Raw genomic sequence first — 24,475 nt, 5'->3', positions numbered from 1 at the left:
GGAGCATTAGCCCCCTTCAGGCTGTGTTCACTCAGCCAACCCCAGTCGTCTCCCTGGGATCTCACCTCCGAAGCCCGATTCTCAGCTCCCAGCCCCCATCCACCCTGGTGGGTGAGCAGACAAGCCTCTCACGCTGTTGAGTGCTGGTCAGCACTGACCTCTGTGTGGGAGTCTCTCCGCTTTGCTCTCCGCACCCCTGTTGCTGCGCTGTCCTCCGTGGCTCTGAGGCTTCCCTCTCCCACCCACTCCTCACCTCCACCAGTGAAGTGGCTTCCTAGTGTGTGGAAACGTTTCCTCCTTTACAGCTCCCTCCCCAAGTTGCAGGTCCTATCTCTATTCTTTTGTCTCTGTTTTTTCTTTTTTCCTTTCCCCTACCCAGGCAGGTGGAGAGTTTCTTACCTTTTGGGAAGTCTGAGGTCTTCTGCCAGCATTCAGTAGGTGTTCTGTAGGAGTTGTTCCACACGTACATGTATTTTTAATGTATTTGTTGGGAGGAATGTGATCTCCACGTCTTACTCCTCCACCATCATGAAGGTCCTCTCTTTAATATTTTTTAAGCTAAAGGAAACTTAGAATATTTGAGTGACCTGACAAAACATTGATCAGGGAGTGTGCTGTAGTAGAAAGCATTCATAAAGTCAGAAGTCGGAAGACCAGTGTTTAGTTCAAACTCTACCACTAACTAGGTAGCTTGGGATAAGAACTTAAAACTCAGTATTTAAAACTCAGAACTTAAAACTCAGTGAGTGAGGTGGACCAGAGCACCAGCTGAGCAGTGTCCCCTCTCCAGGAGTCTTCAGTTTTGAGTCTAAAGAGCTCTTCCTCCAAGCTTCTAAGTTTTAATAATTTCAGCCTATCCTTTGTTCCCCCAGGAGTGGTAACAGCTTTCTACAGTTGATACTTCTGTGACACCATAGTATTTACTTTTTGCTTTTTCAATAATCTAGTTAACAATTTTATACCTACTTACTTATTTATATTAAATCCTTTCTGTTAATAAAACTTTGTATTTTCTGTTTCCTGACTGGACTCTGGTACAGAAACCTAGGAGTGGGGTTTAACTACATGCTTTCTGGTTTCCATATGTAATATTAAGATATCTAAAGTGCTGGCTATTTCCTGTCCATAGATCTAGTCAGTATAATGCCTTCAGTGTGGCAGGCCAATGTGATGTTTTGTGGACTGTCAATATGATCATAATTTCTGTGGACTTGTTTAGAGAGCAGGAGAGTTGACATAGATCTGAGGCAAGACTGTGATAGTGTACTGTTAAACCTGTCAGGTAAAAGCAAAGTGTTTCTGGGATTCTTTGCAAATTAATATGGAGAAAAAAGCATTTCTTTACTAGGTTACAGAGGTTAATGCTGATTTGTTCTAGTAAAAATACTGTATTTTGAATACCAGCTGCAGTTGGAGTCATTACCAGTCTACATTTAAAATAGTTCACAATTATTTTTCAAGATCCATCTGCTTTACATATAGCCCAAGCAAGCAAGTTAAGTGGAATGTGATAGCTATCATCGTCTTTCATCTTTCATGTTTTTGGTTATGGTACTCATCTCTGTAATACTGCTTTGTAAAAATATCTTGGTGAGGAGAAGAAACTCTAGGGGCTTCTACCTGATCATTCCTATCATAATGATCCTTATTCCAAGGATCAGAGAATCAATATGCAGAGTGTGCCAGTTGCTAAGTATGTCTAGTCTAGTTATACATTAAGGAACTGGGGAAATAACCACAGCCGTGGATTTACTTGGCCCACTATGATTCATACTTGATATAAAACTCCTTGAATTGTGTCACAGGTAATCTCTAAGCCATTGTTGCCTACATGATTATTTTAAAATATTTTGATGAAAAAGCATACTTGAGGCATATGAGCTAGATTATGTTGTTAATTTTTCTTCTTAAAGAGATAAATCTATAAATGGGAAAGACTAGGGCAAAAGTTTACTAATATGCAATTTAAAAATACTTAACCTCTGGAGATGAGGCTTTAAGAAGGCTAGAGCATTCCCCTGCTTCTTTCCGGAAGTCATATTAACCACCAGCAAGCTGAATGCTGACTGTTTGGAAATAGCTACAGTGTAACTATTTCTTAAAAATGGAGACACACTGCGGAACTAAAGTAGACTGAGTATATCAAAATAAAGAAGTCATGTGTGCAGTACATTAAAGAATATCTTTCTAGTCTTTGTTTTAACTAAGTCAGTAAAAGTATGTTAAACATAGTCTAATAGGGCTTCCCTGGTGGCGCAGTGGTTGAGAGCCCGCCTGCCGATGCAGGGGATACGGGTTCATGCCCCGGTCTGGGAGGATCCCACATGCCGCGAAGCGGCTGGGCCCGTGAGCCATGGCCGCTGAGCCTGCGCGTCCGGAACCTGTTGCTCCACCGCGGGAGAGGCCACAGCGGTGAGAGGCCCGCGTACCACAAAAAGCAAAAACAAAAACATAGTCTAATACTTCATTTGGCTAGAGAATGGGATTATTTTGTGGCTGTGATTTTAAATGAATATAAGGGAGTAGAGTGTGACTTTATTTCTCAGCTTTCATTTCATAATGAAAATATTTTGATGTTAAAGTCCCCAGGTGATTATATGTACTTCAGATATCTTATACTTTTTTTTTTTGTACACGGGCCTCTCACGTTTGTTTAAAACTGAGAAAAAATTAAAGATATCATATTAACTATTTTTTTCTACTGAAAATTATTTATATGCCCTAAAGATATACAGCTGTTTCTGGTTAACTTTCTGTATTTTTTTTAATATAAATTTTGAAAGCATCATACTTTTATTTATTTGGCCCTGTCTCATGGCATGCCGGATCTTAGTTCCCTGACCAGGGATTAAACCCGCACCCCCTGCGGTAGAAGCACAGAGTCTTAACCACTGGACTGCCAGGGGAGTCCTGTGTTTTCATAATTTAACTTCACATTAAACTGACTGGTGCCAGTACGATATATACAAAGGAACATCATACCCAAAGAACTTTGTCATAAGATTGCCTCATGCTGAAGAATGTGTTATGGTAGTGTGTGTACTGAAGAAAGCTTTAAAGAAAGGTCTGTTTGAGTTAGAGAAATATTTCTGGCTGACATAATTTTGAAAATCAGGCAAAAAAGACTGGTATGAGAGAGACCCTCCCTTTAACTCTGTTCTTTTCCTTTCTTTTTTGGTCTAATAAAATCTTAGTTTCATTGATTTAAGACTGTTGGGGTTATGAGTACCTTTTCAGTGCCATAATGTGTCATTCTCATCCCAGCTTTGCAGTAAGAACTCAAAAGTATTATATCTTGGGCTCAGATAATTGAGTCAGAAGCAGCCCAAGGGTTGCATTCTCCTTGCCTCTTTTCTCTCTTGTCAGTGATCAATCCATTCAGCACACAAATCAACAGAGTGTCTGACATGTACTAGGTAGTAAATATGTATTTTTATGTATATTCTCTTATTTTAAGTTCTTATGAGTTATGTGTTATTCTCATTTTATGAAACTTGACGTTTAAGCCAAGAGAGGTTAGAGGTCCTACAAAGAGTCACAAAACTGGTACGTAATCACAGTTATCTCTGTGACTTGTGATAAAACTAAGGGAAATTAATGGTAGTAAAATTATCATACTTACACTCTTGAAATATTGCACATATATTTTTCTGTTGTACAATAAACATTTGTTGAGCATCTACTTTATACTAAAGTTTCTTAGAGTCTCAAGGGGTATATCAGTCTTATAGTGGAGCTAACACTTGTGAACAAAAACTAGAACATGATATATTTTAAGAGGAAAGGATAAAATACCGTGAAAGTTGAGGGAAAAGGAAAGTTATTTTGACAGACTTAATTGGAAATGCATATTACATGAGTGAATAATTTGTGTGAAAGCATCAAATTTAGTAAATTTGATTTGGATTGTTTTAGTGGTCAAAAGAAAACTTTTTTGGCATATTTGAATTTGCCTAAGCCTAATTGTTGTGTCAGATGGATGATAGTAATGCTAAATCTTCCATTAGAACAACCCTAAGGGATACAGAGGATACAGACATATTCCCTAATTGTATATTTACCAGAAGTAATCAGTTACTTTGGAATGTGTCTTCATAGTAACTGTGTAATGATGGGCCCATTGTAACTCTCATTCACTTAGAGCTCCCATTTCCAGAATGTGTGTGCAGAGCTAACCAGGGTATGGCCTGAGAGAGAGAGAGGGACACACCCACACCCACACAGACAAACACACACGAGGACAAGGTTGGGGGAGAAGAAGGTCTTGAGGGGGAAAAGGGGTGTGCATGTATAAATAAGCACAGAAAAAGAAGTCTGGAAGTTGCCACCCTACAGAAAATGAGTGTGACTGAAGGGTAGAAGTAGAGAGGAAAGGGTAATTTTCTTTTTTTTTCTATTTACTTCTATAATAATAGTGATAGCTAATAGTTGTTGCTTACTGTTTTGTTTTTTTTTTTTTTAAGATGTGGGAAAGCAGTTACCTTGTTCACTTCACACAGAGAGTAAGTGCTGGAGCCAGGATTTATACCTCGGCAATTAAGCTCCAGAGTCTGGATTCTTAAGCACTCTGTATTGCCTCTCAATGTGAGAATGGCTCAGTAAGGCAGCTAGTGTCCACTGACTAAAAGAAAAGATCATATTCATATATTATGCTGACTAGCCAATGTTCTAAACAGTCATCATCGTACAGGGCAATACTGAACAGTGCCCGTATACGTATTTTGATGGATAGCAATATATATGTGTAGAGAGACATAGTGGTGTCACATCTTACATAGGGGTTTGGCTCTATAAAGATAGCATGGCCATGTATCATCAAAATAACTCTTGAATAATTCTTAAGTTTAGGGGAAATTGCTGCACTGGAGATAGACATCCTGGTTTTTAGTAAGTTTCTCAAAACTAGTTTTTCTTCCATATTGATACAAGTCACCATTTCTTGAGTTATCACCAGATGCATATCATTAAACCTTGGCATCACTTCATTTGACGATATATACACACCATCGAAAATTTACGTCTTCCAACTCATGTTCACTCCTGGGCACATTTTATTGTGTGGAATGGTGGGTTGCAGTATTTAAATTTTTATCTCCCTCTTTTTTTTTTTTTCCCATGAGCACATAGAGATGAATTCCCATGTTAGTACAAGTATGACGATATTACCCTACTGAATTCACACATACATTTCTATAGTTTGTTTTGTTGTTTGTTTTTGCATAAAAGGGCCTCTCCCTGAGAGGTAATAACAGTTAATAGTTTGGTTGGGTATTCTTGCAGACCTTCTTTTATGCATTAGCTGCATGTGTACATACCTATAGAAATGTATAGTTTTCTGTTTTCCCCCTGTAAATGATTTCTTACTGTACATATTCATATAAATATGATTTTCTTCTTGTCACGTCAGTGCATGTAAAGCTGCTACATTGTTTTGAATCGATGCATTATATTCCTCAGATTGGTTATGACATAATTTGCTAAATTTTAATTTAATTATACAATTAACAAACACTTTATTTTAAAGAATTCAGATATAATTAAATAATATAATCAATATAATTAAATAAATTTAAAGCCCCTTTGACCATCTTCCCTACTCCTAAGCTTCTCTCAGGAGATAATAACAGTTAACATTTTGGTGTATTGCAGACCCTTTTCTGTGCATTCCATGTAAATGTATGTACCTGTAGAAATGAATAGTGTTTGCATTTTTGCCCATAAATAATTACGTTGATCTACCACACTCTTGAATTGCTCTTGTATAGTATTCCATAGTGCAAATGATCATGGTTTAACTCTTCCTCTGATGATGGTCATTTAGATTGTTTTCATTTTTTTCACAGCATTATGAACAACACTGCTTTAATATTCTGGTATGACACTCCTTGGGCACTTGAGTCAATTTTAAATTTAAAATTTTAATTGATAACTGCCAAATTGTTTTTCAAAATGGCTTTACTTGTTTTTATTCTCACAAGAGTATGTGAATTTCTTCACACCTTTGATAATTTGTTAATATTAAGCTGTAAATTTTTTTGCCAATTGAAGGTGTATGAAATAACATATTTTTAAAATTTCTTTTTCCTTAATTACTGATGAGTTGAGGACTTTCCTTTGTTTAGTTTTTTGGTATATTTATTAGTCATTCATAGTTTCTGCTTTGTGACTTGCCCATTTTTCTGTTGTGTTTGTTGTCTTTTTCTATTGATTTGTTGGAATTTGCCTTATTGGTTAAAAAAATTTTATCCCAGTCTTTTGTTATGTAGAAGTTTTAAATTTTGATGATGTCAAACTTGTAAATCTTTTCCTTTATGGCTTTTTTCTGTTCTTAGATTGCTAGATTTTTTAAAGGGGAATGTTGAATTTTTATCAAATGACCTTTTACTTTCTGTCTAAAGGAGTGATCATAATAATTTGTTAGTATAGTGCATAATTTTTTTTTAAAGGTAACAAGCTTGTATTCCGAGGTAGGCACTTTTTTTTTTTTTAACGTGACTTTATTTGGAAAAAATGTCTTTTTTAAAAAAATGTATTTATTTAATTTATTTATTTTTGGCTGTGTTGGGTCCTCATTGCTGCATGGGCTTTCGACAGTTGCCATGAGCGGGGACCACTCTTCGTTGTGGTGCGCAGGCTTCTCATTGTGGTGGCTTCTCTTGTGGAGCATGGGCTCTAGGAGCGTGGGCTCAGTTGTTGTGGCTCACAGGCTCTAGAGCGCAGGCTCAGTAGTTGTGGCGCACGGGCTTAGTTACTCCGCGGCATGTGGGATCTTCCCAGACCAGGGCTTGAACCCATGTCCCCTGCACTGGCAGGCGGACCCTTAACCACTGTGCCACCAGGGAAGCCCTATAATGAATGATTTTAATGAATTTCTAACTATTGAATCTTCCTTAAATTCTTTGGATAAAATCTACTTGGTTATGATATATTATTCTTTTGAAAAACTAGGTTTCAATTTATTATTGATGTATTTGTGCACTATACTCATAAGTTAGAATTATAATGTATCTTCTTCCTCTCTTTTTTCTTCCCTCCCTCCTTTCCCTCCTCCCTTCCTCCCTGACTCTTTCCCTTCCTCCTTCCCCTCTCCTTCTCTCTTCTTTCTTTTCTCTATAATTTTTTATGCTGCAGTTATATTGTTTATAGACTGATTAAAGTTTTTCTAAACTCTATAATGGTTATATAACATAAAAATGAGTAATCAAAAAATATTTGGTAAATGTTTTGCATAAATTTATCTGGGTCTAGCACCTTTCTTAGGATAGATAGATCTTGGATTACCCTCTAACTTTTGTCCATAGTTATTTGTATGTTCAAGTTTCTACCTGTTCGTAAGGGAATTTTGCTAATATATCATTTTTTAGGAAAATTGTCCATTTTAACTATATCTTCACATTTATTAGATTAAATGCATGTTTTCTTATAATAAAAAAACTCTCTAAAATTATTTCCTTTTTTTTTTTTTTTTGCTTCTAATATTCATTCCTTCCCCTCTTCCCTCCATTTTTCAGACTTGCTGAACAATGTTCTGTTTTATTGGTCTTTTCCAAGAAAAGCTTTGGGTTGGCTTTATTGATTGCCTATCTCTATCTGCCTGTTTTAGCATCTAATTAGTTTCTACTTTCATTTTTATAGTTTGCTTCTATTTCTCTGGCTGGGTTAAAAAAAAATTTTTTTTTGTACTTTTTCCTTTAATAATTTCACTTACAGAAGAGTTGCCAGAGTAGGTCAAGGAACTTCTATATACTTTACTCAGAATCACCAACTACTGACATTTTGCCCCATTTATTTTATTTTTTTCCCAGCTTTATTGACATATAGTTGACAAAATTATATATATTTAAAGTGTGCAATGTGATGATTTGATATACAAATACATTGTGATTACCACAATCAAGTTAATTAGCACATTCATCACCTCACAGTTACCTTTTGTGTGTGTGTGCACGTGTGTGTGTGTGTATGTGTGGTGACAACACTTAAAAATCTACTCTCAGCAAATTTTAAGTATATAAGATATTATTATACAGTATTATTATTTTTTTGTTTGTTTTTGGGTTTTTTTTGCGGTACACGGGCCTCTCACTGTTGTGGCCTCTCCCGTTGCGGAGCACAGGCTCCGGGTGCGCAGGCTCAGCGGCCATGGCTCACGGGCCCAGCCGCTCCGCGGCATGTGGGATCCTCCCGGACCGGGGCACGAACCCGTGTCCCCTGCATCGGCAGGCGGACTCTCAACCACTGCGCCACCAGGGAAGCCCTATACAGTATTATTAACTGCAGTCATTATGCTGTACATCAGATCCCAAGAACTTATTCATCTTATAACTAGAAGTTTGTACTTTACCACTTCTCTGGATGTTTTTGTCTGTGCATAGTATTTTTTCTGAACCACTTGAGTGTGAATTGGAGACATTTTGCCCAGTTACTTCTGATTACTTAAGTGTGTTAATTTTAAGAACCACATTATAGTTATCAAAATCAGGAAGTTTAACAGTGATACAATACTGTAATCAAAGCCACAATCCATATTTAGATTTCATCAGTTGTCCAAAAAGGTCTCTTATAGATGTTCTTTCTCACTTGGGGATATGATCTAGGAAATGCGTTGCATTTAGTTGTCTCTTTAATGTCATTTAATCTGGAACTTTCCATCAGCCTTTTTGTGTGTGTTCCTTGACCTTGACATTGTTAAAATATAGGCTAGGTGTTTGTTGTTGTTGTTGTTGTTTTATGCCGTACGCGGGCCACTCACTGTTGTGGCCTCTCCCGTGGCGGAGCACAGGCTCCGGACATGCAGGCTCAGCGGCCATGGCTCACGGGCCAAGCCGCTCCGCGGCATGTGGGATCTTCCCAGACCGGGGCACGAACCCGTGTCCCCTGCATCGGCAGGTGGACTCTCAACCACTGCACCACCAGGGAAGCCCTGTTGTTGTTTTTTTTCAGAATAATGCTCAATTTGAGTGTGTGTAATTAAATTAGTTCAGGTTATACATTTTTGGTAGAAATACTATGGAAGTGATGATGTGGTCTTAGTGCATAATATCAGGAATCACCTGATATTGTTAGTTTACAGTGATGTCTGCAAGGTTTGTCCACTGTAAAGTTATTACTTCCCTCTGTAATTAATAAATAATTTGTTAGGAGACATTTGAGATGATGTAAATACCTGTTCCTCATCAGCCTTTCACCTCTGGGTTTATTTTGTTATTCTATTTCAAGCCTGTCATATTGAAATTTTAGTTTATTTATTTCAGGCTTTATTTTCTTACGTACTTAAGATTATAAATTTTTCTTAATGTATCACTTTGACATATTAACCGGCATACTTACAGTAGGGTTGGGAATGAAAGGAGACAGTGATTGGGGAGATTGTGTTTAATAATGTACTACTAGGAAACTGGCAATAAGATCCTGAACAGAGTATTTTAAAGTTGCCCAAGTCACCCATGTCTTAACAAAATATTTCCAGTGTTGATTTAAAGAACAAAAGATATGTTTTATGATGATCATGATTGTCACACTTATGAGTATGTTCTAGAAAATTATGAAATTAAGAAGTGTGTTTAGTGCCACTGGTACCTCAGGACTTGTTTAATATATAGTATCTCAGATGGCATATTTACTTTATCATTTCAGGAGCAGTGGCGGTGGCATGGAAGAATCCTCTGTCAAGCTGGTTTACTGCTATGCTCCACTGCTTTGGTGGAGGAATTTTATCTTGTGTACTCCTTGGGGAGCCTCCATTGAGGTTTCTTGCAAACAGCACTAATATATTACTGGCATCTTCAATCTGGTAAGCTGCCATTGTGGTGAACTATGAGACATTTAAAAAAATCTGTAAATTGTTAGTAAATGGAATTTTTTTCTTTAAAAAATATTTTATATTCTTAAAAGTTAATGCATGTGCAAAGGAAGGAACCCAAATAATGCCAAAGGTTTTAAGTGCAAAGTATGTCTCTTTCTCACCCTTCTCCCTTATCCTCTCCCAGAGGTAGGTATTGTTGTCTTATGTTTCTTTAGTGGAAGCATTTCAAATATGAAAGGGCCTCAAATATTTGACCCCCAACAGTTGATCTTGTGAACCTAACCTATACACACAGTTATACAACATGATAATCAAGAATGTGACCAACTACACAAAAAGTCCAAGTGATCATGATATTTATGGTAATTGTTTTTGGTAATTGTCATACTCTTTGTTCGATTTTTCAGAGCCTTATGAAATTTAACATTAATTTTATTTTGAATTTAGTTTTGAAGTGAAAAAAAAATGTTAGTAGGAATTGCTTTGGATTCTTGCAAATTCAGCTTCAGTTATCTTTAAGAGGAATGATACATCAAGTTAAAGAAAAAAAGTGTAATACAAATCAGAGAGCTTTGTTATACCTAAAGCAAAAACCGTGCTTTTGATTAGAAACCATAGCAATGAAATACGTAACATTAGGAGCACTTGAAGTTAATTTTTATTGTGATGATTTTAAATGAATATGTAACCAGTCATAAAAGGGAATATTATAAATAGTAGTAGCAATGGGACACATAGTGGGAACTAGTGGCAGTAGAAACTATTAAGAGTAGAACAATAAATTTGATAGCTAATATTTATTGAGTTATTACCATATGTCAGCTAAATTCTTTATATTCGTTGTCATGTTTAATCACCAGAGTCCAATGAAGTAGCTATTATTATTTCCATTTGAAAAATGAGAAATCTGAGGCATAGAGGAACTTTGCTGAAATTTTCGTATTTAGTAAGTGATTGAGCTAGGATCCAAAACCAGGAAGTTTGACTTTGGAGCCTTGCCACTTAACAGCCACTGTCTCTCATTGATTTGTTTAACCATCCCTTAAAGTATATTCTTCCAGTTGCTATGTGTTTTAAAACACTTTCTCAAGGACTTTTATTTCTATAGCAATATTTTAAAAGGATATTAACATTTTGGAGAATTCTTTTTATGTGTGTAGATGCTTAAACTATATGAAAAGTAGGATATCCAGAATCTGACACTTTTCATCACTTCCACTTCTGCTCCTGTATACTAATTACCACTATTGCTTGGACAGTTGCAGTAGCTTCCTAAGTGTTCTAGCTGCTTCTTTCATTATCCCCCTGAGTCTTTTCTTCACATAGTAGATAAAGTGATTATTTTAAAATGTTGGAACATATTACTCCTATGCTCAATAGTTTCTTATCTTACTACGAGTAAAATTCAAAATTCTTAACGTAGCCTATAAGACCCTATAAAATCTTCCCCTTCCACTCTCTTTGTTGTAATGTCTTTCTCCTGTACGCCTGCTCAGTCTGTGCTAGCCACGTTGGCTTTGCCATTTCTTGAACACAAAGATGTTCTTCTGCCTCAGCGCCTTTGTGCTTGCTCTCTTTTCTCTGTGATGTTCTTTTCCCAGAAGGCTCATATTTTCTTTTCTTGGAGAGATCTTCTCTGAAAAAAACACCTCCTCTCCCATGACTATCACATCATACTTCTTTTTTTTCCCCTAGATTTATTACTGTATGATGTGTTGTCTGTTTATTTCTTCTCACATTGGTTTGTCTCACTCCACTAGAATAACAGCCTATCAGAGAAGGGACTTTGTTTTGTTAACTGTGTGCCAAGTATTGTTCTAAGTTCAGTAAGTACATTGCTAAAGGAACGGACAGCTTGTGTTCTGTTATATGGGAGTTCTATAATTAGTAGCAAGAAATTACAGATCTTGGTTAGTGATACACTAAATGAAATAAAAGTGCTTGTCTGTAAATATATACTTCCTTGGCTGAAACAAAAAGATATGTTAGAAATGGAAAATAAGAAATGCATTTTTATGTAGTGAATTAATAGTATAGTATTTAATTATTTGTTAACTTGAGAGCTTTTATTATGCCCATTTTACATAAGAGGAAATTGAGGCCTGAAGAGTTGGTAAATGACAGGGTCTGGATTTCAACTTAGCATGATCTTAACCAAGAAGAGTTTTCATTATGAACAATATGTGTTTTTTAAAAGTTTTAATTAATATTGAGTAGGTACAAAGGAACATTTATAAAAATATGCAGAGTATAAAGAATTATGATATAATAAAAACTTGTATATCCATCATTTAGATTAAGAAAAGAATTGCCACTTACAAAAATATTTTATTAAAAGATGATGACCTGCTTTCTGAGATTTCCTGGGTCTTTTCCCCTTCCCCAGTTTGGTCTGGACCTTCCCCTTCTTTTGTTCTATCCTGCTCAGTTTTGATTCTACATCAGCAGTTTCTTCTTATTATTGGACTTGTTCTAGAAGGGAGCCTGGGTGGATCAGTTTTCAGAGTTCACAGGGACTACATTGGTGCAACCCCTTCAGACGTTATCATGGACCCTTTGTCTCACCTGGTATTGGAAATGTAAGAATCCTTCCAGTTTCAGCTGTTGTTGTTTTCCAGATTGGCCTGCTGTGCCTTCTAGTGAATTCCCATTAGCTATTTTGAAGCTGTTTTGTTCTTAGGTCCATTAGTTGCCACCTTGCTGCTTTCTTCTTCCTGCCAAGCAGTTTAGTTCTATGTATGTTGGTGATTTGCCTTTACCCATTTGCATTTTGGGATTTAAAGGGATACCTTGTCACATAGTTTTGTTGTAAGTGCTATGGATGGGATTTTGGCTTTGCTATCTAGTTGCCCTGTTTTTATGAGGGGATTTGAAGAGATCAAAATCTAGGCAACTACTGCTGCCACCATCTTCCCAGAACAGTTGCCGTTAGTTTTGATGTCCCCATGTGACCCTCCACCCTCAGCCCGATCCCATCTTCTCTCTTCCTTACTCATAGGTAACAATTACCCTTAATTTTGTACCTTTCATTCCTTTAGTTTTCTATGCAGTTCTGACATATATTTTTCTAAATAATATAGTTTTTGAAAATTTTATAAATGGAATCATATGTATGTATTTTTCAGTGACTTGCTTTTTTTGTTCAGCCTCTGTTCCTGAGATTCAGTCTATTGTGTATGCTTGTAATTTATTACTTTTCACTTCTGTATAGCTTATCAGAATGAATTGTCATCGTATATTCATCCATTTCTCTGTTGACATAGAGTTGTTTCTAGTATTTTTTCTGTTACAGTATTGCTAAGAACATGATGTACATGGGTAAGATTTTCTCTTGATATAGCTTAAGAGTAGATTTACTGAGTTATAGGGAAAGTGATTTATTTTATTTTATTTTATTTTTTATTTTTTTTGCGGTACGCAGGCCTCTCACTGCTGTGGCCTCTCCCGTTGCAGAGCACAGGCTCCAGATGCGCAGGCTCAGCGGCCATGGCTCATGGGCCCACCCGCTCCGCGGCATGTGGGATCTTCCCGGACCGGGGCACGAACCCGTGTCCCCTGCATCGGCAGGCGGACTCTCAACCACTGTGCAACCAGGGAAGCCCCAGGGAAAGTGATTTTTAAGCTCTACTAGATAATGAGAAATCATTTCCCAAAATGGTTGTAATAATTTACATCTCCACTGTATTGCACTTAATCTAAGAACTGGACTTTACCAATAACTTATATATATACTTATATTTCTCTCCCAAATCCCATCTCTCTGCACTTTTTCCACAGTTAACCTCTACCCTGTGTTTATCTTTGTGTTTGTATTTTTTAAAAAGGTGTATATTTTATATATGAATATATAAACAATAGATTTTTTTAGTTTTATTTGTTTTTGGCCCTATTTTAAAATGGGGTATTATGCTCTGTATAGTTCTCTAGGACTTTTTTTCATTCAACATTATGTTACTAAGATTCATCTGTGTTTTGCTAGTAGCTATAGTACATTCATTCCTTCTCACTGTTGTAGAATCTATTAATATTAATAACTGTATTTTATTTATTCTTCTGATGAGCATTTTTATTGATTCTAGTTGTTGGGCATTACAAAACAACAAGAGCAGCCACTGATGTAGTACAGACACTTTTCTAAGTGCTTTACATTTATTATCTCATTTAACCTCACAAGAAACTGGTGAGGTAGGCTCTCTATTATTTTCATTTAATAAATGAGGAATCTGAGGCAAGAAGGGTTAAATAACTTGCCCAAGGAATCACAGGTATCTAGTAGCTGGAGCCAGCATTCAAACCTAGACTACCTAGTGCTTTAGTCTGCACTTATACAGTGTATTGTTTTGGACTTGGGAAATACTGGCATTGTCTTTGTGCTCACAGACCCTTAAATATAAAAAATGATGCTTGCTTAAAGGCATAGTATATTTTACTGTTTTCTTTTTCAAGGTTTTAATGTTGAGAACAAATGTGTAATCTTTGCTTCATTTGATTTTAATTTGGGAAATTAAAATGATGTTTGTAATGTACTTTAAACTCTAGCAAGCTAAAGTAAGGGAGTATGTGAATGTACTTATTGGCAAGGTCATCTTTAGTACAGTAGCTCATAGTGCTCACATTTGGAGATTAGCACCATCTACTGGCAAAGGGAAACAATAACTTGGTATGTCCTAGTATGTTTAATAGTTTGGAAGACAGTGTACCCTTTCATAGGATTTTTTTTTTGAAAACTGTTTCTGGGGGGGAATAAATATTTTATAATTTCTCTGTGTATTGATTTTTATGCCCCATTTTGTTTTCCTTTAACTTCCAAGTATCAGTTATATATTGCACATTTGCATAACTGAGACTGCATTTTTATGAGGAAGAGTACAACAAAAGGTATAGTTTTATAGGTCTGTCATTCTGTAATAGTCTTTTTCAAAGCATATACATAAAATTATTAATTTATTAGAGTAGTAAGAGCAAGAGCAAAGCTCTTGTATTGGACTAATATGAACTGTATTTAACTTACTGTTCTGTTTTGGCCGAGTTAAGTCATACTGTTTTGGTAGTCAGAGGAGGAAAGTTAAGGAAGGGTGAAAACAGTTCTCAGAGACTAACCGTGGGAAGCTCAGCTCTTGGTATTAACCTAAATTCTAATTTCGTCTTTCCTACTTAAACTGGGTTAGCTTTCATTTGTCAGTGAACTCGCATCCTGCTTGTATCCTGTTTTATTTTATTTTATTTTTAACATCTTTATTGGAGTATAATTGATTTACAATGTTGTGTTAGTTGCTGCTGTATGACACAGTGAATCAGCTGTACGTATACATATATCCCCATATCTCCTCACTCTTGCATCTTCCTCCCACCCTCCCTATCGGACCCCTCTAGGTGGTCACAAAGCACCAAGCTGATCTCCCTGTGCTATGCGGCTGCTTCCCACAGGCTATCTCTTTTACATTTGGTAGTGCATATATGTCAGTGCTACTCTCTCACTTCGTCCCAGCTTACCCTAACCACTCGCCATGTCCTCAAGTCCATTCTCTATGTCTGCGTCTTTATTCTTGTCCTGTCCCCAGGTTCTTCAGAACCATTTTTTTTTAGATTCCATATATATGTGTAAGCATATGGTATTTGTTTTTCTCTTTCTGACTTACTTCACTCTGTATGACAGACTCTAGGTCCATCCACCTCACTACAAATACCTCAATTTCGCTTCTTTTTATGGCTGAGTAATATTCTATTTATATATTGCCACATCTTCTTTATCCATTTATCTGTTGATGGGCACGTAGATTGCTTCCATGTCCTGGCTGTTGTAAAAAGTGCTGCAGTGAACGTTGTGGTACGTGTCTCTTTTTGAATTATGGTTTTCTCAAGGTATATGCCCAGTAGTAGGATTGCTGGGTTGTATGGTAGTTCTATTTTTAGTTTCTTAAGGAACCTGCATACTGTTCTCCATAGTGGCTGTATCAATTTACATTCCCACCAACAGTGCAAGAGGGTTCCCTTTTCTCCACACCCTCTCCAGCATTTATTGTTTGTAGATTTTTTGATGATGGCCATTCTGACAGGTGTGAGGTGATACCTCATTGTAGTTGTTTTTTTGTTTTTGTTTTTTAAAAATTAATTTTATTTATTTATTTTTGCTGTGTTGGGTCTTCGTTTCTGTGTGAGGGCTTTCTCCAGTTGTGGCAAGCGGGGGCCGCTCTTCATTGCGGTGTGCGGGCCTCTCACTATCGTGGCCTCTCTTGTTGCGGAGCACAGGCTCCAGACGCGCAGGCTCAGTAGTTGTGGCTCACGGGCCTAGTTGCTCCGTGGCATGTGGGATCCTCACAGACCAGGGCTCGAACCCATGTCCCCTACATTAGCAGGCAGATTCTCAACCACTGCGCCACCAGGGAAGCCCCTCATTGTAGTTTTGATTTGCATTTCTCTAATGATTAGTGATGTTGAGCATCATTTCATGTGTTTGTTGGCAATCTGTATATCATCTTTGGAGAAATGTCTATTTAGGTCTTCTGCCCATTTTTGGGTTGGGTTGCTTGTTGTTTTTTTCTTTAAACTTTATTTTTATTTATTATTATTTTTTTTTTGCGGTACGCGGCCCTCTCACTGCTGTGGCCTCTCCCGTTGCAGAGCACAGGCTCCGGACGCACAGGCTCAGCGGCCATGGCTCATGGGCCCAACCGCTCTGCGGCATGTGAGATCTTCCTGGACCGGGGCACGAACCCATGTCCCCTGCATCGACAGGCGGACTCTCAACCACTGCGCCACCGGGGAAGCCCCAGGTTGCTTGTTTTTTTTGATATTGAGCTGCATGAGCTGCTTGTAAATTTTGGAGATTAATCCTTTGTCAGTTGCTTCGTTTGCAAATATTTTCTCCCATTCTGAGGGCTGTCTTTTCATCTTGTTTATGGTTTCTTTTGTTGTGAAGAAGATTTTAAGTTTCATTAGGTCCCATTTGTTTATTTTTGTTTTTATTTCCATTTTTCTAGGAGGTGGGCCAAAAAAGGATCTTGCTGTGATTTATGTCATAGAGTGTTCTGCCTATGTTTTCCTCTCAGAGTTTTTTAGTGTCTGGCCTTACATTTAGGTCTTGAATCCATTTTGAGTTTATTTTTGTGTATGGTGTTAGGGAGTGTTCTAATTTCATTCTCTTACATATAGCTGTCCAGTTTTCCCAGCACCACTTATTGAAGAGATTGTCTTTTTTCCATTGTATATTCTTGCCTCCTGTATCAAAGATAAGGTAACCATATGTGCATGGGTTTATCTCTGGGCTTTCTGTCCTGTTCCATTGATCTATATTTTTGTTTTTATGCCAGTACCATTACTGAAGGTAGTGTAGGTTTGTAGTATACTCTGAAGTCAGGGAGCCTGATTCCTCCAGCTCCGTTTTTCTTTCTCAACACTGCTTTGGCTATTCAGGGTCTTTTGTGTTTCCATACAAATTGTGAAGTTTTTTGTTATAGTTCTGTAAAAAATGCCATTAGTAGTTTGATAGGGATTGCATTGAATCTGTAGATTGCTTTGGGTAGTAGAGTCATTTTCATAATGTTGATTCTTCCATTCCAAGAACATGGTATGTCTCTCCATCTGTTTCTTTCATCAGTGTCTTATAGTTTTCTATATACAGGTTTTTTTGTCTCCTTAGGTAGGTTTATTCCTAGGTATTTTGTTCTTTTTATTGCAGCAGTAAATGGGAGTGTTTCCTTAATTTCTCTTTCAGATTTTTCGTCATTAGTGTATAGGAATGCAAGAGATTTCTGTGCATTAATTTTGTATCCTGCTACTTTACGAACTTCATTGGTTAGCTCTAGTAGTTTTCTGGTGGTATCATTATGATTCTGTATGTATAGTATCATGTCATCTGCAAACAGTGACAGTTTTACTTCTTCTTTTCCAATTTGGATTCCTTTTATTTCTTTTTCTTCTCTGATTGCTGTGGCTAAAACTTCCAAAACTATGTTGAATAATAGTGGTGAGAGTGGGCAACGTTGTCTTGTTCCTGGTCTTAGTGGAAATGGTTTTAGTTTTTCACCATTGAGATCCATGTTGGCTGTGGGTTTGTCATATATGGCCTTCATTATGTTGAGGTAAGTTCCCTCTATGCCTACCTTCTGGAGGGTTTTTATCATAAATGGGTGTTGAATTTTGTTGAAAGCTTTTTCTGCATCTGTTGAGATGATCATATGGTTTTTCTCCTGCAGTTTGTTAATATGGTGTATCATGTTGATTGATTTGCATATATTGGAGAATCCTTGCATTCCTGGGATAAACCCCACTTGATCATGGTGTATGATCCTTTTACTGTGCTGTTGGATTCTGATTGCTAGTTTTTTGTTGAGGATTTTTGCATCTATGTTCGTCAGTGATATTGGCCTGTAGTTTTCTTCCTTTGTGACATCTTTGGTTTTGGTATCAGGTGATGGTGGCCTTGTAGAATGAGTTTGGGAGTGTTCCTCCATCTGCAGTATTTTGGAAGAGTTTGAGCAGGATAGGTGTTAGCTCTTCTCTCAATGTTTGATAGAATTTGCATGTGAAGCCATCTGGTCCTGGGCTTTTGTTTGTTGGAAGATTTTTAATCACAGTTTCAATTTCAGTGCTTGTGACTGGTCTCTTTATATTTTCTATTTCTTCCTGGTTCAGTCTCGGAAGGTTGTGCCCTTCTTAGAGTTTGTCCATTTCTTCCAGGTTGTCCATTTTATTGGCATACAGTTGCTTGTAGTAACCTCTCATGGTCCTTTGTATTTCTGCAGTGTCAGTTGTTACTTCTCCTTTTTCATGTGTAATTTTGTTGATTTGAGTCTTTTCCCTTCTTTCTTGAAGAGTCTGGCTAATAGTTTATCAATTTTATCTTCTCAAAGAACCAGCTTTCAGTTTTACTGATCTTTGCTCTTATGTCCTTCATTTCTTTTTTATTTATTTCTGATCTCATTTTTATGATTTCTTTCCTTCTGCTAACTTTGTTTTTTTGGTTTTTTTGTTCTTCTTGCTCTAATTGCTTTAGGTGTAAGGTTAGGTTGTTTATTTAAGATGTTTCTTGCTTCTTGAGGTAGGATTGTATTGCTCTAAGCTCCCTCTTAGAACTGCTTTTGCTGCATCCCATAGGTTTTGGGTTGTTGTGTTTTCACTGTCATTTGTTTTTAGGTTTTTTTTGATTTCCTCTGATTTCTTCAGTGATCTCTTGGTTATTTAGTAGTGTATTGTTTAGCTTCCATGTGTTTTTATTTTTTTACAGGATTTTTCCTGTAATTAATATCTAGTCTCATAGCGTTGTGGTCAGAAAAGATACTTAATATGATTTCAGTTTTCATAAGTTTACCAAGGCTTAATTTGTGACCCAAGATATGATCTATCCTGGAGAATGTTCCATGAGCACTTGAGAAGAAAGCGTATTCTGTTGTTTTTGGGTGGAATGTCCTTTAAATATCAATTAAGTCCATCTTGTTTAATGTGTCATTTAAAGCTTGCATTTCCTTATTTATTTTCATTTTGGATGATCTGTCCATTGGTGAAAGTGGGGTGTTAAAGTCCCCTACTATGATTGTGCTACTGTCGATTTCCCCTTTTGTGGCTGTTAGCATTTCCCTTATGTATTGAGGTGCTCCTGTTCTGGGTTCATACACATTTACAATTGTTATATCTTCTTCTTGGATTGATCCCTTGATCGTTATGTAGTGTCCTTCTTTGTCTGTTTTAATAGTCTTTATTTTAAAGTCTATTTTATCTGATATGAATATCGTTATTCCAGCTTTCTTTTGATTTCCATTTGCATGGAATATCTTTTTCCATCCCCTCACTTTCAGTCTGTATGTGTCCCTAGGTCTGAAGTGGGTCTTTTGTAGACAGCATATATATGCGTCTTGTTTTAGTGTCCATTCAGCCAGTCTGTGTCTTGTTTGGAGCATTTAATCCATGTACATTTAAGGTAATTATCTATGTGTGTTCCTATTACCATTTTCTTAAATGTTTTGGGTTTGGTATTGTAGGTCTTTTCCGTCTCTTGTGTTTTCTGCCTAGAGAAGTTCCTTTAGCATTTGCTGTAAAACTGGTTTGGTGGTACTTAATTCTGTTAGCGTTTGCTTGTCTGTAAAGTTTTTAACTTCTCCATTGAATCTGAATGAGATTCTTGCCTGGTAGAGTAATCTCGGTTTTAGGTTTTTCCCTTTCATCACTTTAAATATGTCCTGCCACTCCCTTCTGGCTTGCAGAGTTTCTGCTGAAAGATCAGCTGTTAACCTTATGGGGATTCCCTTGTATGGTTTTTGTTGCTTTTCTCTTGCTGCTTTTAATATTTTTTCTTTGTATTTAATTTTTGATAGTTTGATTAATATGTGTTTTGGCGTCTTTCTCCTTGGATTTATCCTTTCTGCGCTTCCTGGACTTGATTGACTATTTCCTTTCCTATATTAGGGAAGTTTTCAACTATAATCTCTTGAAATATTTTCTCAGACCCTTTCTTTTTCTCTTCTTCTTCTGGGAGCCCTATAATTTGAATGTTCATGTGTTTAATGTTGTCCCAGAGGTCTCTGAGACTGTCCTCAATTCTTTTCATTCTTTTTTCTTTATTCTGCTCTGTGGTAGTTATTTCCACTATTTTATCTTCTAGGTCACTTATCCGTTCTTCTGCATCAGTTATTCTGCTATTGATTCCTTCTAGAGAATTTTAAATTTCATTTATTGTGTTGTTCATCCCTGTTTGTTTGCTCTTTAGTTCTTCTAGTTTCTTGTTAAACATTTCTTGTATTTTTTCCATTCTATTTCCAAGATTTTGGATCATCTTTACTACCGTTACTCTGAATTCTTTTTCAGGTAGACTGCGTATTTCCTCTTCATTTGTTTGGTCTGGTGGATTTTTACTTTGCTCCTTCATCTGCTGAGTATTTCTCTGTCTTCTCATTTTGCTTAACTTACTGTGTTTAGGGTCTCCGTTTAGCAGGCTGCGTGTTTGTGTTGCTGTTGTTTTTGGTGTCTGCCTCCAGTGGCTAAGGTTGGTTCAGTGGGTTGTGTAGGCTTCCTGGTGGAGGGGGCTGGTACCTGTGTTCTGGTGGTTGTGGCTGGAGTTTGTGTTTCTTGTGTGTAAGACCATGTCCAGTGTTGTGTTTTGGGGTGTCTGTGAACTTATTTTGATCTTAGGCAGCCTCTGTGCTGATGGGTGGGGTTGTGTTCCTGTCTTGCTAGTTGTTTGGCATGGGGCGTCCAGCACTGGAGCTTGCTGGTTGTTGAGTGGAGCCAGGTCTTTGTGTTTAGGTGGAGATCTCTTGGAGAGCTTTTGCTGATTGTTATTACATGGGTCTGGGAGGTCTCTGGTGGTCCAGTGTCCTAAACTTGGCTCTTACACCTACGAGGCTTAGGCCTCACACATGGCTGGAGCACCAAGACCCTAAAGCAAGCCTCCCACAGACCTTCCCGAGGGTACCTTGTTTACAAGAAAACGGCAGGAGGAAGAGGCATAGCTGGGACTGCGCATTCTCTGTCAAATCACCAAGCTGAATTCCTGTATCCTGTGTTAGACTAACTTCTGTTATTTAGCACTCTTCTTTGTCATTTTTTTCTCTATGTTAATTACTTAGATTAAGTCACTTAGACTTAAAAATGTATGAGAAATAAATTGCCTTCTCGTTCTATTTCATGTCTGATATGTTCTAGTCCTTCATTTTTGATATGTTTTCTTTAAGCACTTTTCAAGTTAAAAGTTCCATAGATGTTACAATTTTAGTTAAAGGTGAAATTATAATCTTTATAGGAGGGACATGATGATTTCTTAATGAGTGTTTGTTGAGTGAGTCATTGATGGAATTTTTAAAAGGTGACTTGTGTTATAGAGCAGGAATGGCTACTTAGGGCACCACTGGTCTGATCTGCTTACTTGTAAGTCTACTGAGCACAATAAACAGTTGTTCTTTTGCCCTGTGGCTATTTAACAATTGAAACAAGAACTGTTTTCTGTTTAAAATATTAGCATATTGTAGATATACTTTAGAAATACAGTAAGTCCCCTACGTACAAACGAGTTCAGTTCTGAGAGCTCGTTCTTAAATGCAACTTGTTTGTAAGTCCAACAAAGTTAGCCTAGGTACCTAACTAACAATTGGCTATGTAGTACGGTACTGTAATAGGTATATAATACTTTTCCACAAATAATACATAAAAAACACACAAAAATAAAGAAAACATTTAAAATCTTACAGTACAGTACCTTGAAAAGTACAGTTGTACAGTACAACAGCTGGCATACAGGGGCTGGCATCAAGTGAACAGGGAAGAAGCGTTACTGACTGGAAGAGGGAGAGGAGGTGGGAGATGGCAGAGCTGAAGGATCGTCAGCAACAGGAGGTGGAGGGCAAGCCGCAATTCCACTCAGGCCTGACGTTGATGGCAGAGGTTCTGGTTCCTTGCTTGATTTAATTCTATCTACCCTCTTGCAAAAACGATCCAGTGATGTCTGGGTAGTAGCTCTTTTTTTCTCATTATAGATGACACGGTAGCATTGGATTGCATTCTGAATTCTGCTGCAACCTTTGTATACCGTTCTACGTTCCGGTCCTGTGCCTCCAAAACTAACAGTGCCTCCTCAAATAAAGAAAATCCCCTTGCCATTTCCTGTATCATGAATCTCTTCAGTTCTTCGGTTACTTCTTCTTCCTCTTGTCTCTTCGTCTTTTCTCTGGGCCTCCAATTGCATCAGGTCTTCAATACTAAGCTCCTCGTGTTGCACAGCAAGGAGTACATTGAAGTCGTCCTCTTGCAGATCTAGCGCCAGCTATTCGCTGAGGGTCACTAAGTTGCTGAAGACCTCTTTGGACTCCTCATCCACCTTCTCAAATCCACGAAAATCATGAACAAACTGTGGGCAAAGGTTCTTCCAAACCCCAGTCGTGGTGATGGCCATAACCTCATGCCAATCAAAGTTGATATTTTTTATGACCTTGTAGATGTTACAGTCCTTCCAAAATTGCTGCAGGGTTGTTCCTGATCCGTCACTCGCCTTTACTGCCTGATGAAAAGTATGATGTAAATAATATTTCTTGAAAGTTGGTATAACTCCCTGGTCCATAGGTTGGATGAGCAACATAGTATTTGGTGACAGATGCACTACTTTGAGGTTGAGATGAAAGTCATCCATGAATGGGGGGTGGCCCGGAGCAGCAAAAGAATGTTGAATGGGATGTCCTTTGCCAAGCAATATTTCTCTACCTCTGGGATAAGGTGCTAGAAAAACCAGTCCTGGAAAATGGCCTGTGTAACTCAGGCTTGGGGTTATTACTCTTCCACACAACAGGAAGAGAGCCTTTGGCTATGTGTTTAAGGATTCTTGGGTTCTCTGAATGATAAACTAAGAGAGGCTTCAGCTGCATATCGCCGGAAGCACTGCCACCAAACAACAGAGTTAGCCTATACTTTGATGCTTTATAGCCTGACATCAGCTTTTCCTCCTTACTGGTGTAACTTCAGTCTGGCATCCTCTTCCAGTACAGTTCTGTCTCATCCACAATAAAAAACCTGCTTGGGTAAATATGCATCTTCATCAATAATTTCTCGAAGCGTTTCAGGAAATTCTCGTATCTGCTACCGTATCTGCACTTGCTGCCTCGCCACTTAGTTTTACGTTGTGAAGGTTGGCTCTGCCTGAAACCGATGAAACCAGCCATGGCTGGCATTAAAAGGTGTGCCCTCTGATTCTTCGCCGTGTTTCTTCTTCAAGTCTTCATAAAGGCTTTTAGCTTTCTCTTGAATCAGCATTAAGCTGAGCAGGACTCAGCGCTGATGCTGATCCTGCATCCACACACTGAGAGATTTCTCCATCTCCTCCATCACTTTTCCACACTTCTTCAATATTATTGTTGACATCACCAGCATAGCAGACTTCGTGTTAACATGATCTTGTCCTTGTTCTTTAGAATCGTGCCGATGGTTGAACGATTCATGTTATAAGAACGAGCGACATCTACCATCTTTTCGCCTCACTCCACTCAATTATTTTACTTTTGTTTCCGTCCTTATCGCTTGGCTCTTCTTAGCAGTACCAGCTACATCACTGCTGCTTTTAACGCTTGCTCCCAGATATCTGGGGCTTGAAATAAAGATACTGTACTACTGTACTCTATACAGTACTGTGCAGAAAAGTACACAGAACACAACCACTTGTAGAGGACGTATGCGTGTGATAATGTATGCCAGACACGTGAACTAACTTATGTGATTGGACATGGGAACGCACGTTCACATCTTTGAAAGTTCGCAACTTGAAGGTTCAGATATAGGGGACTTATGTATCTGATTGATGCAATAAAGACTTATTTATTAGAAATAGCAGTAATTACAAATTTTAGACCATATGCCATAATGTCACATAGTTGAATATAAAAAGTCCAAGATTGGGACTTCCCTGGTGGTCCAGTGGTTAAGACTCCGTGCTTCCACTGCAGGGGGCACAGGTTTTATCCCTAGTTGGAGAACTAAGATCCCGCATGCCCCGTGACACAGCCAAAAAAAAAAAAAGAAGTCCAAGATTGCTCTTGTGATAGTGTAGCCTTTTAACTCATGTTGAAGATAGTCTTGGTGTAGAGAATGAAAATGGGGTCGTGTGTATTATTTTTGTTTTGTTGATTTTTTGTTTGAGTATTTTGAGCATTCATTACTGCTAAAGTGAAACCAAATCTCCCTGTCTTAATCTAATCT

At 37.7% G+C, this 24,475-nt stretch overlaps 1 protein-coding gene across 3 annotated transcripts in view; it reads left to right on the top strand.

Moving 5' to 3' along the window:
- Window positions 1–24,475, top strand: part of TMEM38B (transmembrane protein 38B) — a 116,834-nt gene that overhangs the window by 11,192 nt on the left and 81,167 nt on the right. For all 3 annotated transcript variants that reach the window (XM_030859118.2, XM_030859117.2, XM_060300670.1), the window contains exon 2: window positions 9,637–9,793. In XM_030859118.2, the coding sequence (XP_030714978.2) occupies window positions 9,637–9,793 (157 nt within the window). The remainder of the gene's footprint in view (window positions 1–9,636; window positions 9,794–24,475) is intronic.

This window comes from Globicephala melas, chromosome 6 (genome assembly GCF_963455315.2).
Source record: "Globicephala melas chromosome 6, mGloMel1.2, whole genome shotgun sequence".
In the NCBI taxonomy this organism is placed as follows: Eukaryota; Metazoa; Chordata; class Mammalia; order Artiodactyla; family Delphinidae; genus Globicephala; species Globicephala melas.
The sequence above is the reverse complement of the archived record's forward strand: the minus strand, read 5'-3'. Positions and strand labels throughout refer to the sequence as shown.